Source organism: Heptranchias perlo, chromosome 6 (genome assembly GCF_035084215.1).
Source record: "Heptranchias perlo isolate sHepPer1 chromosome 6, sHepPer1.hap1, whole genome shotgun sequence".
NCBI lineage: Eukaryota > Metazoa > Chordata > Chondrichthyes > Hexanchiformes > Hexanchidae > Heptranchias > Heptranchias perlo.
The window spans coordinates 65,009,038-65,026,946 of NC_090330.1; the positions used below are offsets into that span (position 1 = coordinate 65,009,038).

Consider the following 17,909-nt stretch of genomic DNA (forward strand, 5'->3'; position numbering starts at 1 on the left):
CTACCACCAACTGCCCCTTCTTGGTGAGAGCAACAGGTTTCATCCTCTCATTGCTGTGGAAAATGATCTCCCGCCTGCTGCTGGCTGCACCCAGCAGTAAGTCAAGAGAAGCATCATTAAATCTGGGTGCTGGCCTTGCTCATCCTGAATCCATCTTCACTAACTTTCACCGTTTCCTTTCAAAACCTCCTGGCTCCTCCAATTTCCATTTTTACATTGGGCCTTTAAATAGTTGATTTGAGATCCCATCATGTGCACATCATGCCCGCTGTCGTAGCTTGGAGACGCGAAACCCAGAAGGAAAAATTTAATGAATTAGGCAATCAAGTTTAAATTGGACATTCCAACCCGCTAAATTTTCTTCCAGGTTTCATGCAGGCAAATCCACCCCTCTCCGCCCCCCCGCCCCCCCCCCAACCCGGCTTGAAACAGCCTTTGTGTTAGTATCGGGGCCATTAAATCTCACTTAGATTTTGATTATTGAAAAAAAAAATCCCTTCTTTCACTCTGAAAATTAAATGAACACAGCTGTCAATAAGTGAAAGCCATGTATTGACCTGGTCAAAAGCAAAGTACTGTGGATGCTGGAAATCTGAACTAAAAACAGAAAATGCTGGAAATACTCAGCAAGTCGGGCTAAGTAGGGTGGGGATCTGAAGGGTCAGCGACCTGAAGCGTTATCTCTTTCTTTCTCCACAGATACTGCCTGTATTGACATGGTATCTTTCCTCATCTATATAATAAATTTGCTGTGTATGTCACACACTCCATATTGTGATGTGGAGATGTCGGTGATGGACTGGGGTGGACAAATGTAAGCAATCTTACAACACCAGGTTATAGTCCAACAGTTTTATTTGAAAATCACAAGCTTTTGGAGCTTACCTCCTTCGTCAGGTGAGTGAGGTTCTAAAATTGCATAGCATATATTAGGCTGGGAGACGGTCACAGCAATCAAAGGTGTCGTTGGTGTTCAGATCGGTTAGCCACGGAAAACATTACATTCCAGTATACTGAATACACAATGGGTCAGATTACACAGACAAAGAGAGAAAGAGACCCGAAAGGCAGAGAGAGAGAATGTCCAGTTGTATTAAAAACAGATAACTTTTTTTTCCGCTGGTGGGGTTACGTGTAGCGTGACATGAACCCAAGATCCCGGTTGAGGCCGTCCTCATGGGTGCAGAACTTGGCTATCAATTTCTGCTCGACGATTTTGCGTTGTCGTGTGTCTCGAAGGCCGCCTTGGAGAACGCTTACCCGAAGATCGGTGGCTGAATGTCCTTGACTACTGAAGTGTTCCCCGACTGGGAGGGAACCCTCCTGTCTGGCGATTGTTGCGCGGGGTCCGTTCATCCGTTGTCGCAGTGTCTGCATGGTCTCGCCAATGTACCATGCTCTGGGGCATCCTTTCCTGCAACGTATGAGGTAGACAACGTTGGCCGAGTCACAGGAGTATGAACCATGTACCTGGTGGGTGGTGTCCTCTCGTGTGATGGTGGTATCTGTGTCGATGATCTGGCATGTCTTGCAGAGGTTGCCGTGGCAGGGTTGTGTGGTGTCATGGACGCTGTTCTCCTGAAAGCTGGGTAATTTGCTGCGAACGATGGTCTGTTTGAGGTTGGGTGGCTGTTTGAAGGCGAGTAGTGGAGGCATGGGGATGGCCTTAGCGAGGTGTTCGTCGTCATCGATGACATGTTGAAGGCTGCGGAGAACATGGCGCAGTTTCTCCGCTCCGGGGAAGTACTAGACGACGAAGGGTACTCCGTTGGTTGCATCCCGTGTTTGTCTTCTGAGGAGGTCTATACATACCGACAACTGGACAACCAGGAACACTACAGACGGTTACCCGCAGATCCGACCAAAGAACACACCCACCAGCTCAACAAACTGATCAAGACCTTCGATCCAGACCTTCAAAGCATCCTACGCGCTCTCATCCCACGTACTCCCCGCATGGGAGACTTCTACTGCCTCCCAAAGATACACAAAGCCAACACACCCGGACGTCCTATCGTATCAGGCAACGGAACCCTGTGTGAGAACCTCTCTGGATACGTCAAGGACATCCTGAAACCCATCGTACAGGGAACCCCCAGCTTCTGTCGCAACACTACAGACTTCCTACAAAAACTCAGCACCCACGGACCAGTTGAACCAGGAACACTTCTCACCACGATGGACGTCTCGGCACTCTACACCAGTATCCCCCACGATGACGGCATCGCTGCAACAGCCTCAGTACTCGACACCAACAACAGCCAATCTCCAGACGCCATCCTACAACTCATCCGCTTCATCCTGTATCACAATGTCTTCACCTTCGACAAACAGTTCTTTACCCAAATACACGGAACAGCCATGGGGACCAAATTCGCACCCCAATACGCCAACATTTTCATGCACAAGTTCGAGCACGACTTCTTCACTGCACAGGACCTCCAACCAACGCTATACACCAGATACATCGACAACATTTTCTTCCTATGGACCCACGGCGAAGAATCACTGAAGAGACTACAGGATAACATCAACAAGTTCCATCCCACCATCAAACTCACCATGGACGACTCCTCAGAATCGGTTTCTTTCTTGGACACACAAATCTCCATCAAAGACGGGCACCTCAGCACCTCACTCTACCACAAGCCCACAGACAACCTCACGATGCTCCACTTTTCCAGCTTCCACCCTAACCACGTCAAAGAGGCCATCCCCTATGGACAGGCCCTGTGAATACACAGGATCTGCTCAGACGAGGAGGAACGCGATCGACACCTACAGACGCTGAAAGACGCCCTCGTAAGAACGGGATATGACGCTCGACTCGTCGATCGACAGTTCCAACGGGCCACAGCGAAGAATCGCATAGACCTCCTCAGAAGACAAACACGGAACGCAACCAACGGAGTACCCTTCATTGTCCAGTACTTCCCCGGAGCAGAGAAACTGCGCCATGTTCTCCGCAGCCTTCAACATGTCATCGATGACAACGAACACCTCGCTAAGGCCATCCCCACGCCTCCACTACTCTTCTTCAAACAGCCACCCAACCTCAAACAGACCATCGCTCGCAGCAAATTACCCAGCTTTCAGGAGAACAGCGTCCACGACACCACACAACCCTGCCACGGCAACCTCTGCAAGACATGCCAGATCATCGACACAGATACCACCATCACACGAGAGGACACCACCCACCAGGTACATGGTTCATACTCCTGTGACTCGGCCAACGTTGTCTACCTCATACGTTGCAGGAAAGGATGCCCCGGAGCATGGTACATTGGCGAGACCATGCAGACACTGCGACAACGGATGAACGGACCCCGCGCAACTATCGCCAGACAGGAGGGTTCCCTCCCAGTCGGGGAACACTTCAGCAGTCAAGGACATTCAGCCACCGATCTTCGGGTAAGCGTTCTCCAAGGCGGCCTTCGAGACACACGACAACGCAAAATCGTCGAGCAGAAATTGATAGCCAAGTTCCACACCCATGAGGACGGCCTCAACCGGGATCTTGGGTTCATGTCATGCTACACGTAACCCCACCACCGGAAAAAAAAGTTATCTGTTTTTAATACAACTGGACATTCTCTCTCTCTCTCTCTCTCTCTCTCTCTGCCTTTCGGGTCTCTTTCTCTCTTTGTCTGTGTAATCTGACCCATTGTGTATTCAGTATACTGGAATGTAATGTTTTCCGTGGCTAACCTGTCTGAACACCAACGACACCTTTGATTGCTGTGACCGTCTCCCAGCCTAATATATGCTATGCAATTTTAGAACCTCACTCACCTGACGAAGGAGGTAAGCTCCGAAAGCTTGTGATTTTCAAATAAAACTGTTGGACTATAACCTGGTGTTGTAAGATTACTCCATATCTGGGCATCACCATTCTGTCATTCCTCTAGGAGACACGTCAATAGAATTTCCCTATTATTTTGCTACCTGGCACAGTCGTGCCTGCAGCTGCATGCTTCTGCCACCAGATGGACCTTTATATGCTGCTACAGATCCTCACCCTAAGGTTCCAACTCTGGTTGGATGTATTCCGGAAAGTTTCGTCACATAGCCTTCAACCGTCCCGCCCCCACACTTCCCTATTGGTTGCCCGACATGTCCATCCTCGCAAACAATTGGAAAGCAAACAGACTCTTCATTATCTGATTGGATGATTCTTGACTGTCAAACAGCCTTTTTCCCATCTCCAACTTTTTTTTATTTGGCCCTGTGATTTTTTTTCCCCGGGTTGCTCGCAGCAGTGTCTGGGAGACTCCAGGGCAACCCAGGAGGATTGGCAACCCTTCCCCACACCTATAGCATCACTAATGCACTTGGAGAAATTTGCTCTATTTTGACTTTCCATTAGTTTGTTAAAAGCATTTCTGTCATTTGCAAGTGTCATCATTGTGAAGAAAATAACACAGGCTCTACTCTCCCTCAGCTCTTGACACAAAAAAGGTTTGGCAAACCATTTTTGACGGATGGTGCCTTTTTCAATTCAGCAACTTTGTAATTAGTCTTTCAATTTCCTCTCTCTTTCCCCCATCCCCCCCCCCCCCACCCCCAAAATAAGTCAATTGCAGAGATGTGAGTTTAACAGTTCATACTGCAGACTAAGTCCTAGATTTTATTATTTGGTCTGGTCACACAGTGAGCAGTCTAAAAGGAGGAACAACTGACACTCGGTCCACCAGCAAGGCGGAAGTGTCGAGGTTCATCGCTCCCGCTGAATGTGCTTCCCGCTGGATGATACACAAAATAAGATTTTTATTCGAGCAGCAGAGCAGATCCAGAAAGCAGCTCAGCCTGCTTTCCATGCAGGTGGTTCGCAGCAGTGCAAGGTGAAAAATGAAGAAAGGAGCAGACCCACATTAAATATTCAGTTGTTTTGTGATTTTGTTTTATCTGTTATGAAAGCCTGTACCAAATGTTATAAAATGAGGTTCAAATTATATTAAGAAGTAAAATCTATAACAACAGTTTCAAAATGTTAATACTGAGCTACATTTCCTTCCAAAATAAATTAGTATTGAACAGTGGCTCTTGTGATCTGGAAAAAGCAGATTCAATTTTGCAATGTGGAATTATTTAGGTGAGAGATTATTTTGTCTGGACCAAAAGGAATTCTGTCAGAGTCCTGGGGTAAAGATTGTAGTTATAAAAAGGTGTTTTACATTCACTGAATCCAACAAAAATACAGTCTCTTTCAACAAAAATGGATCAACACAAATTTAGACATGCTCAAATGCATGGTCTTAAACTATTTATTACTTATTAGCTTGCTGCTCATTGACATAAAATTTAATTTAGATTTCCCCCTCAAGTGCTTGATTTACATATGTAGCACTGATTTTTTCCCCTGAGTTAATAAATCAATAGATGTGGTATTGTATTTACTGATAGTTCAATAAAGATGGGAAAAACAACATCAAACCAGCATCAGTTATTCTGGTTGACACATCCTGAAATAGCTACCATTTTATTTGCATATATCATTGTAGTACAGTTTGTGTAGCCAGTCCTCAAGCTTATTTGACAATGCCTTGGTGTGCTTCAAATCTACTTTCATAGCATCATGAAGTATTGGATTTGTGTTGACACAGTATCTTGCCCCATTTTAAGTACTGTTGTGTGTTTTATTTATTCTGGGCTTTAATTTATCTTTTTTGCCAAATTTCTCAGTTCTACCTAACAATGTCATAATTTTATCCCTATTTTGTAGTAACTTGATTCTCTTTGCATTGTACATGAACAAGCAATCGGTAGTTTAATTAATTTTGGATGTGCCATTCCTCATTCCAGTAACTCAGTGATTTGCATAGTGATGGAAGGGTAGCACACAACAGTCATAACTTTCATGTTTTTGGAACATGTGATGACATCTATCAGTATAAGATAAACCCATTTGTAGTTTGGTGATGCACACTAAAAACAGAAAATGGGTGGAACTAATGTTTTGAAATACAATAAAATACACTAATCTATATCTCGCAGGCAAAAATGAAGAAGAATATGAAGAGAAAAAAAACATCAAGAAGAGAATTAAAGAACTTAAAGTCTTAGACCCAAAGATAGCACAGAACCTCTGTAAGTATGAGACTATTATTCTGAATTTGATGTTTAGTTACTTGTTTCAATGTAGTAAAGTATACATCTTCAACACTTGTAACAATGTTTTCTATAGCCATTTTTCTTGGATCTTTTCGGATGCCATATGAGGAGATCAAAAGGATTATTTTGGAAGTGGATGAAGAACAATTGACCGAGTCTATGATCCAGGTAAATCATTTTTAAAAAATCTTGTTCAGTCGGTCCTGAGTTCACCCTCAGCTTTGTCGGGGGGCATAATTTATTGGTACTTAAAACATGGCTGATTCTGATGTTGCTTATTTATGCACAGCATTACTTTCTGTAGCCTTTAGGTTTCATAAAAATCAATATTTTGAAACCATATTAGAATGAGATTGCATCTACTCATAGTTTTCTTGGGCTAATGTGTATTGGTTCAGTTTTTTAAAAAATTGATAATAAAAGAAGCTTGTTTAATGTTAGCAATCAACAATTAATTTAGTCTCAATTGTAGTAATTACTTGGTAAAAATTCTAATTATGTAGAACAGATATGATAACAGTTGTAACCTAAGTCAAGTTGCTATAACTTAGCAATTGTAAATATAATGTACGACATCAGTCATTATTAATGTGTCACATTCTCATAAATGGTATTAATTTTTACTCTTAAAGAATCAAGGTATAGATGGTGCCAGGCACAAATATTGAAAAATATTTTTAAAACTCATACATACTGCATGTATGAACTATATACTGATTAGTTTATAAATATCAAAGCAGTAACATTTCAATGTAATCCCCTAAGCAACCATGTAAGTTAATCTGAAAGAGAGGTTGCATTAACTCAATTTAGACTTATTCATCTCAATGCCTGTATCGCAAAACCATGCTGAACAATACTTTTTGAATGAACTCTTACTTGTCATATTTTGCAAGAGAAAATCTGAATATCATCAAAATAAAATCACTACAATTTTGTCCTGGTTTGCACCAAGATCTCTGCCATGTGTCGTGGGTACGTATGGCCTTTACCCATACCATGACCCATAAATAAAATCTAGCTGTTGGCATCATACAGCCCCATGCTAATTGGTACTAGTCAAGAGACAATTTCTGCTGATTTACAGGCTCCACACCTCAATAATGATGAACTGATGTCCAACACAACACGATGATTTTGTAAATTAAACAATCAGTTGTTAGTGAAATTGTTCAAGAGGGTTTCTTTTTCCCTTAGCATTCCTAGATATATAACCATTATATATTTTAAAATTTATACTGTCAATTCCACATATAACAAGCAACATCTTGCCACACTGAACATTAGTTATATGTGGATGTTTGTTAGCTGCAAATATTATTTCCCCAATGATGCCCCTTGCCCCGTGTGAGTCTTCAGTTCTGCTCTGCTGCCTGAGTGGTCCCCAATTCTGCCCTTCTTTCCAAGTAAGTCTGCAATGCTGCCTGATTGAGTCCCTAGTGATGCTCCTCTGCCTGAGCAAGTCCCTAATTATGCTGCACTTTCCAACTGAGTTCTCGATGCTGCTTCTTTCTGAGTTTGAATTTTTCAGACTCTGCAAGCAGACATGTAAGATGTAGATTGAAGCATCGCTGTCCACTGCTGCTATTTAGTCTCATGTCAAAGGTGAAATGGTCATTGCTCTGTTGTCATTTTGAACGAGAATAATCACATTAATCTGATTATTGTAAATGGTTAATTTCTTTGTAGTGTGTGTGGTATTTACATGGTTACATTGTACTCAATTTACTGTAAGCAGTTTCATTGTTATTGCAGCTGTCTGCATTATAGTATATTTAAAAATCTTTGGTTCCCTTTTCTGGATCTCTCTGTAACTTGTGCCTTCCTGAGTCTCCTGTGTATCAGAGATTTTATGAAAACGAGTGCAAAATGTCAGATGAAGTGCAGGCATCAAAATATGTTTCTAAAACATGCCTTATTCTGGCTATTTGATATGTCAACAGAACTTGGTGAACCACCTACCAGAACATGAGCAGGTTCTCACCTTGGCACGTTTCAAGAATGATTACAATAGCTTGTCAGAGCCAGAGCAATTTGGAGTTGTGGTGAGTATTCTGTGCACCAAAAATGCACAAATCATCATATTATGATTGTATGAATGTTTATCACAAACTGTTGAATGTTCCATCTAGGATATAGTTTTCAATTCATCTTTGTTTTGCTTAGCTTCATAAAGCTGTATTATTTGACAGTGATATAAATGTCGGTTGTGACATTTCTGCTGGTAACACCCAATAGGAATCATTTCTGCTGATTAAAGTTTATTTGCCTATATATTTGAAATTTGACCTTTAATGATGTCAGATTGCTTTGGGCGGACAGAAGGTAATTATAGGAAATTACTTGAGAGTGGGATACTGTAAAGGTTTTATATTTTGGTGTGAAAGAAAAATATTTTGGACTCTGACGAGGCAGTGATGTAACGTACTTAAGGTTTCTCTTATTATTTAATATATTAACTTGGCCTAGTGGCTAAATCTTGACAAATCTACCCAGCATTACTGTTCCATTGGTTCACGTAGGGTAAATCTTAATCACTTATTTTCAGTTTTTAAAAAAGTGAAAGCGAAAAATGTAAAATCTATAATTTTAATAAAAATTTGAGGCCACGCACCACCTTCACTTCCTCAAACTTAGTCATAAAATTGAATTATTTTAAATAATTCTGAAGATGACAGGTGTAGTGCAGAAATTGGCCAACATCTTTATATATGACTAAAGGATTATTATTCTTCAGCATTAAAGAACTTTTTAAAAATTAAATTACAGATGTTTGAAAAAGACTTGAACATTTTGAAAAATTACGTGGTGCACCATTGATTTCTTTTTTCCCCCCATAATTTTGATTTACATCTGAGGTAGACCAACTGTAGGAGCGCTTTCTCATTGGAAGTTCATTTATTTGGACTGGTTAGACCATAGTGCTTAATTGGTTCTGTGTTCAGTCCCACTTGATAAAATCTAAAACCTAAATATTTCTCAGTTCGAAATTGTTTAATTCAAATTACTTGATAATTCGATTTTGTTTTCAAGCAAACATGACTTTGAATTAACAGGAAGTTTAGAAATAGAAGAATGAGAGGTGATCTCATTGAAATATATAAGATTCTGAGGGGGCTTGACAAGGTAGAGGCTGAGAGGTTGTTTCCCCTGGCTGGCGAGTCTAGCACTAGAGGGTATAGTCTCAGGATATGGGGTCGGCCATTTAAGACTGAGTTGAGGAGGCATTTATTCACTCAGAGGATTGTGAATCTTTGGAATTCTCTACCCCAGAGGGCTGTGAATGCTGAGTCGTTGAGTATATTCAAGGCTGCGATCGATAAATTTTGGACTCTATGAGAATCAAGGGACATGGGGATTGGGCAGGAAAGTGGAGTTGAGGTTGAAGATCAGCTATTATCTGATTGAATGGCGGAGCAGGCTCGAGGGGCCGTATGACCTACTGCTTGCTCCTATTTCTTATGTTCTTATGAATACACTTCATTACTTGTGACAGATAAATACTGAAATTTGTCTGGATTTACTCATAATTTTCATTTTTCTAATTTATAAATCCCATTTATACAAATCTTTGCAATTCAAGTTTTGCCCACACCCATCCTTGTGTTAATCATTGTGATTTGCTTAAAATGTGTGCTAACACCAAAGATCAATTCAAGGGGTTAATGTGAAATTATTGATGCTGTATGTCTTATTGAAAGAGTATGTTTGCCTTCTCTGCATTCCTTGTGCACTGATGTACATTTTAGTATTTTTAGACACAGGTTTTACAGTAAAAATGAGAAAAATAAAAACAAGCCAGGAATTAGTCAGCTGTTCAGAGTTGACTTTCCTCTTGAGAGATCATCACACCTGTCTATTTATAACTTGGCTTGCATTGGTTTCTGTTCATTGATCTTTTGGTCCCACTCCTGGTCTGTGCTGAATTAAGTGACTTTTGATCGCTCACAAACGTGCAGCTCATCTTACCTTGATTTCAATTTATTTGTTTCCATATATACCATGTGTGGGAACACTTGAGCAAGTTGTAGTGTGTTTCCCAGCAAAATCCCTTTGTCCTGCCATATGTCTCTAATATAACTAAACTTTGTCATTATAACACAGCCACAAATAACACTCAATACATAGAAATATCAACGTAAAAACTCACTGCTACGGTTTTAACATCAGAAACTGAAAAAGTGTAAAGAAACTTATGAGATAGTTTTGAAGGCTATAACACAGTTACAGTTCAAGATGGAAAAAGACTTCTTAAATGCATTGAACGCTTGTCATGTGTTCCAATTATGTTTATTCTTTATTTATAAAAATGTGTTATGATCTTCCGATTTCCTTTGCTGTTTAGAGTTACAAAATCAATTACTTCTACAATAAAGTTAAGTTCATTGCAAGATGTAGTGAAGTAAAATTAGATTTTAAAATATTTTTAATCAGTGGGCTTGGTAGTTCTATCAATAGAGCTTTTGTTTAATTTTCAGCTTTCAATGGTATTAAATTCAGTTCCTACCATCAGGCAAGCTTTTGGCCAAATTACTAAGAGGAGTACTTTATGACAGCTAAATGTTTGTTGGGGTGGAGAAAAGGGATGACTTGCACCACCTGTTAGTTGATCACGAAGTAGCAGTGACAGCCGGAAGTCCAAGGCCCAGACAGTTGTGCCTTTTTTGCTGAAGGAGTGAGAACATGAATAGAGAAAAGTATAAATTAAAATCAAAATGGATTTTCACTTTTGCAAACACCAAAGAAATTATGAGAAATAGCAGAATCGTAAACTTCCATTTGTCAGAATCTAGAAACTGCTGCATGCAGCACAAGCAATAAAGCCAGAGGGTCCTGGAACACAGATTGTACATCAACAGGTGTGATTTGTCTTTAAAAGAGTGAATGCCATTACTATTTATTTCTTTGCTGTGAAACCTACCAGGTAATGTTTATAGCTTAGATACAGCTATAAAGACATTGTGAACACTTCTGCTTTGAATTGCACCAGTTGGGCATATACGGTATCATGACAGTTCATGAATATACTTACTAGCAATTAAAAAAGGAGATTTTAATCATCATTAAAGGCTGCAAAAAATCCTGTTGCTGTGCAGCTTGGGATAGCAGTAAGAAGCTTGCAGATGATGTAATATGAATTTACAACAGCCCTAGAGGCAGCTCTTCTAGATAGAATTGGGTTGGTTCCATTTTCCTGCAAGTACCAGATCATTGCATTACTCATTAAAGCTTTATCATTACAGCAGCTAAAATGGCTATCTAGACAACCAGTGGTGATTGTATAAGATCAAATACATAATAGCAATTTAGCCAAATTATTATTTTTTGATGTATCAATAAAGATCTTAAGTATAAATAACTTTTAAACATGGAAATGATCTCAGAAAATGTGAGAAATGTTTGGCAGGTCTGTTAACATCTGAAAAGAGAAAAGACGGTAATGTTTTGAGTGGAGACCTTTTGTCAGGACTAAGCATAAGCAGTTCACAATTAATATCTAATGTTATTTCACACTATTTATTCAAATAATTCTACAATATTTGTGATGCTGACTATGCAGTAGTTAAGAAACAACATGTTATGTTGCTGGATGATCAACTGGGACTTAAATTTAAATTGGGAAGCCAATTTTCACTGCATTAAGAGAAAAGAAAGAACTTGCTTCTTATTACATCCTCGGGACGTCCTAAAGTGCTTTACAACCAATTCAATGGTCCAGAAATGGCTGGAGCGGAGCTGTGAATTGGAATTTTTACCTCATCCTTCAGATCGTATTATTTTTGGGCTGCAAATTGCTGGAAATGCGAATTGACAACAGCACGGCGATGTCAACAGGGCACCTGGGCCCTCCTGAACATTGGGTCCAATGGTCTGTCTCCTTAACCAATGAAATTTAAGGATAGAGAAAGAGACAGAGCAAACGACGGAGAAGGAAACTGGGTGAATTAGAGTCAAATTAGATACAGAGAGAAATATAGAGAGGGACAGAAAGTGGATTAAGGGAGAGAGATAAAGAGACAGAAAGGAAAAGTAAGAAGTGTTTTTTTTTAAACTTCTAGGAACAATGCAGGGGTGAGACTCATTGTTCCCTTTCTGGACCTCCAAGGTTGAGTGGCATGTCAGGACCATAAATCATGTCATTAGCGTGGTCCTTACGACATGAATTTCCAGTCCTAAATGGCTGCAGCGTGATTAATTCGTATTAATGGCGTAAATCCAGAAATTTCATGACACACAATGGGGTGGCTCACGGCGAGATAAAAGGGGCAGTAGCAGCATGGATACAGAATTGGCCAAGTAACACGACACAGAGTAGTGGTAAATGGTTATTTCTCGGACTGGAGGGTAGTGCACAGTGGTGTTCCCCTGGGGTAAGTACTAGGACCATTGCTTTTCTTGATATATATTAATGACTTGGACTTGGATATACAGGGCACAATTTCCAAATTTGCAGATGACACCAAACTTGGAAGTGTAATGAACAGTGAGGGGGATACTGGTAGACTTCAAGAGGATATAGACAGGCTGGTGGAATGGGCGGACACGTGGCAAATGAAATTTAACGCAGAAAAATGCGAAGTGATACATTTCAATGAGGAGAGGCAATATAAACTAAAGGGTACAATTCTAAAAGGGGTACAGGAACAGAGAGATCTGGGGGTATATGTACACAAATCGTTGATGGTGGTAGTGCAGGTTGAGAAAATGGTTAAAAAAGCATACGGGATCCTGGGCTTTATAAATAGAGGCATAGAGTACAAAAGCAAGGAGGTCATGATGAACCTTTATAAAACACTGGTTCGGCCACAACTGGAGTATTGTGTCCAGTTCTGGGCATCGCACTTTAGGAAAGGTATGAAGGCCTTAGAGAGGGTGCAGAAGCGATTTACTAGAATGATTTCAGGGATGGGGGACTTTAGTTATGTGGATAGACTGGAGAAGCTGGGATTGTTCTCCTTGGAGCAGAGAAGCTTGAGAGGAGATTTGATAGACATATTTAAAATCAAGAAGGGTCTAGACAGAGTAGATAGAGAGAAACTGTTCCCATTGGTGGAAGGGTCAAGAACCAGAGGACATAGATTTAAGGGAATTGGCAAAAGAACAAAAGGTGACATGAGGAGAAACATTTTTACACAGCGCGTGGTTAGGATCTGGAATGTACTGCCCGAGGGGGTGGTGGAGGCAGATTCAATCATGGCTTTCAAAAGAGAACTGGATAAGTACTTGAAAGGAAAAAATTTGCAGGACCACGGATATAGGCCAGGGGAGTGGGACTATCTGGATTGCTCTTGCTTAGAGCTGGCATGGATTTGATGGGCTGAATGGCTTCCTTCCGTGCTGTAACCTTTCTGTGATTCTATCTGGCTTTCTCTATATTCCATTTTGATGGGAGAGTAAGAAACTCATTCATTCTACCACTGATCTTTACTCTTTGGGCCTACAAGAGTCAGCTCCTGGGTGACACTGGAAGACAAGGTTTGTGTTTTTTCTATTATAGAGTGTCATTGGTAGCAGGAGGATAAAATCACCACCAGTAAGCACTTGCTTCACCTGATAATCTAGCGGTGGTGATCCAGCAATATTAAATCACACCAGGTGAAGCAAAGAAAGAAGGTATATCACCTCACCAACAGAGCTAGTGCGGTTGTTGTGGTAGATATTCCAACCCTTATTGGTGTCGACGGAGAAACTCACGGAAAACTGATATCTAGAATTATAGCCAGTTAAACACAATGGATTGTGTGGATGAGGCCAAATTAAACTACATTAAAGAACTTTCTCCTGATATGTAGCTATTACTTTTGCTGATGACAAGAGGAAAAAGGACTTCCAGGTAATACAAAACCAAGACCATAATGTTTTGGAGGGGAGGGGAACTTGCATACTCCCATGCTACTGGAAAGCATCAGACTCTTAAAGGCATGAAAGTAGATTTTCATCCACTGGATGCCGACAAGGACAGCATACTGGAGGTGAACTGCGTCCATGAGGACAAATGTATGCTATTTCCCTGTTCAGGCGCACTCCCAGTGCGGGCCTTTCACTAGGATTTGGGGCCAGATACAGGCGACCCGCAGCTACATTTGTGGCCACAGGAATCGAGGCTGCTGCTGAAGAGGCCAAAACTTTATTACTTTATTCTCTTCTGTAATCTTCGAGCTGCACCCAGGACTCCTGCAATCCCCGTGATCTACGCAGGTCCTGGTGCAAGCCCCAGTGACAAGCTTCCGTGGGCACACTCTGCTTGGCTGCCCAACAGACAGAGGTTGAGGAAAGTGAGGCATAGGCTTGGAACACCCTCTCCTGTCTCATCTGAATACTAATGCTGGACCTGCACCTACTCCAAGCACAAGCCCAGTTGCAAGATCTTGGGGATCCCTTGAAATTCCAGGCAGTGGTGTGGAACTGACTCAACGATTCTGCGCCCTTATTTTACTCTTCACTGAATCTTGGGAAATGACCACTATGCTGCCTCATGGTTCCCTTTATTCAAATGATCAAACTATTCTTTTGTATGGAGAGTTTGAACAAATGACAAAAAGTGAATTTACTCGAAGAATACTGGTCTGAAAAACAATGGCCTGGAATTTCAGGAGCAAAATGGGCACCTCAGCATCCTATATGGTGGACAGCGCACAGACACTCATTTGGCACTGGAAGTGCACCACCCGCCATATTGGTAAAGGCAGAAAAAGAGAGGTTCAGGAAAACGTGGTCCACCAGTGGGCTTTAAAGAGGACGCTGAAGGCCGCCACCAAAAAGGTACGTTTTTAAAAAAAAAACATTTACCTGAATGTGGAGTTGGGTGGAACAGGAGTGCTCCTTCCAGCTCCATTGCAGTGCCGAAGACCGTTGCCAGCCCCCACTCATCCCCTTTCTGATTGCCCTCCCTCACAATCGCTTCCTCTCCACCCCCAGGACCTACTTGAGGGCTGCTGCCGGCGACACAACAGCCCGAAATTGAAATCATCTTCACCAGCAAACTGCCTGGAAGCGCGAGTAAATGAGGCCCAAGGCCCAATATCAGGTGTGCCTCGAGCCTACCCGTTCCGACGTCGGGGTCACTCCAATTTTTATAGGCCAATAAGTCACTGAACCATTCCTGTTATTCTGCAGGACCTGACTATTTTTTTTAAAAAGATCTCCATACCCTGGGGAGATACAACTTCATGTTGCTGTCCCTTTTCCTGCGTCTGGCAATATACATCTTCTGCAGATACTGTTATAATACAGCTTCGGCCATGAACTGTCACAAGGCTCACCATTTTCTCGTAATGCCCTGAATAATGTTGATTGCGGACCATTTCCTCTTGGCCCTCATTTTTAATATTTCCACAATATCTTTTGAAAAATGGAGTCATTGAAGCTTGTGTTCTTTAATTTTACCTCCCAACTTCTTGTTCTTAATGTAAGAAGTGGAAAAAGAAGTGCTAAAATATCCATAATCAGAAAATGTTTGGATACACAAGACAAAGATGTGCTCCTTAACATGTGCCAGTACATGACTATTTATTGGTGCATAAAGGAAATGTTAACAGACACATACTGTGTGACAGTAAAATAATCTGTCTTGGGACAAAGGCTAAATCAAGAATTGCAGACGTTACCCTGTAATAAGCCAACCCCACTATACTTAAGTAATCCGCACAGAACAAAATACAGTGAAAAGATAAGTGGTGTAATGAATCTGTTGCCACCATATCTTGTAAGGATTTTTTGTGGCATCATGAGAGATCCTACATAAGATATAGAAACAGGAGGAGGCCATAAGGCACCTCGAGCCTGCTCTGCCACTCAGTAAGATCGTGGCTGATCTTCAACTCCACTTTCCCGCCCTATACCCCATATCGCGTGATTCCCTTAGTGTCCAAAAATCCTGATCTACATCCTTATGAAGGGGCACTGAGAAATTGCAATAGTTATTCATCTTAACTCAATCTCACTTGGATACATAAGCCAGTAATATGACCTTTAATAGATTTATCATGTCACAATAGCTCTAACAACACCATCATAATATCAACACAAGAGCCCTTCAACTGCCAAATTGGATAGAGTATTGAGCTCTCGATGCTACTGGAGCAACACGTGTTGCTTCTATAATCTGTTAATTTTGTTAGTGAACAATCTTTCACACTATTAAAAAGCATAGCAGGTGACAACGTTCACAAAACTAATAGTGGCCTTACACCTGTTACTAATAGTTTGAAAGACATTCAACTTGTGACAGTGTATAGTTTAAATTATCCTGATTATTAATAGAACAATTTCAGTTTAAAAATAAATCCAACACCTACACCAACGTCAATCCCTACTTAACAAACAGATCTCTCAACAGTTGAACTACAAGTCTGTTAATGCCAATTGATATTGTCTCTTGACCCAGTCTTCACGTACAAATAGGATAATGCCACATGCACCATTTGTACTGAGTGACCCTTCCCATTGGGGTTACATTGGATAACCCCCAAAACTGGGCACAGTGCTGAATGGCAGAGCAGGCTCGAGGTGCCGTATGGCCTACTCCTGTTCCTATACCTTTATAGTACGCTATCAACCCGTGCCCAGTCGTTGAGATGCAGGTGATTTCTACGATTGCTGCGAGCAGCCATTGAATACCTGCGCTATTAAGTGGCTGCTCACCAGCAAGGGGCCCAGATATCGCGAGTGGCTAGCACCACTTAAAGGCAACCAGACATATGCTCCCGATGCAGTAGGGGATGAAGTCAATGCCGGGCGCTTAGCGCCACGAACATTGATGCAGTGCAAGAAGTTGTTCAGTGCCTTGACACGAATGGTCAAGGTGAAATGAGGTCAACCGCCAACTGGCATCTCCTACCAACTGCAGCACTAGCCGCATCCACTGCTCCACGCACTACACCCCACATCCCACATCACCCACCTAACAACAAACTCTTCCATTCAGAGGCTTCCTCTCACCCTCACGCGTTACCACTGTTGCAAGCTGCACACCCACAACTCACAGGGCACACACACTGGCAGCTATTCAACCATGACAGCCACATCACCCAAACATCTTGCGGGACACTCACCGAGACACGTCCTGCTTTCTTGCAGGAGAAGGTGGTGCATAACAGGAGGCAACAAGTGGCAGCGGCTCCATGGAACGTGAACCTTTTTTTTAATATTCGTTCACGGGATGTGGGCGTCGCTGGCGAGGCCACCATTTATTGCCCATCCCTAATTGCCCTTGAGAAGGTGGTGGTGAGCCGCCTTCTTGAACCGCTGCAGTCCATGTGGTGACGGTTCTCCCACAGTGCTGTTAGGAAGGGAGTTCCAGGATTTTGACCCAGCGACAATGAAGGAACGGCGATATATTTCCAAGTCGGGATGGTGTGTGACTTGGAGGGGAACGTGCAGGTGGTGGTGTTCCCATGTGCCTGCTGCTCTTGTTCTTCTAGGTGGTAGAGGTCGCGGGTTTGGGAGGTGCTGTCGAAGAAGCCTTGGCGAGTTGCTGCAGTGCATCCTGTGGATAGTGCACACTGCAGCCACGGTGCGCCGGTGGTGAAGGGAGTGAATGTTCAGGGTGGTGGATGGGGTGCCAATCAAGCGGGCTGCTTTATCTTGGATGGTGTCGAGCTTCTTGAGTGTTGTTGGAGCTGCACTCATCCACGCAAGTGGGGAGTATTCCATCACACTCCTGACTTGTGCCTTGTAGATGGTGGAAAGGCTTTGGGGAGTCAGGAGGTGAGTCACTCGCCGCAGAATACCCAGCCTCTGACCTGCTCTTGTAGCCACAGTATTTATATGGCTGGTCCAGTTAAGTTTCTGGT

General features: G+C 42.1%; 1 protein-coding gene across 1 annotated transcript in view; it reads left to right on the forward strand.

The window, feature by feature from the left end:
• Positions 1 to 17,909, forward strand: part of LOC137323053 (protein diaphanous homolog 3-like) — a 796,634-nt gene that overhangs the window by 570,176 nt on the left and 208,549 nt on the right. Inside the window, exons 18-20 of the mRNA XM_067986438.1 lie at positions 5,998 to 6,090; positions 6,188 to 6,282; positions 8,058 to 8,159. Coding sequence (XP_067842539.1) covers positions 5,998 to 6,090; positions 6,188 to 6,282; positions 8,058 to 8,159 — 290 coding nt within the window. The remainder of the gene's footprint in view (positions 1 to 5,997; positions 6,091 to 6,187; positions 6,283 to 8,057; positions 8,160 to 17,909) is intronic.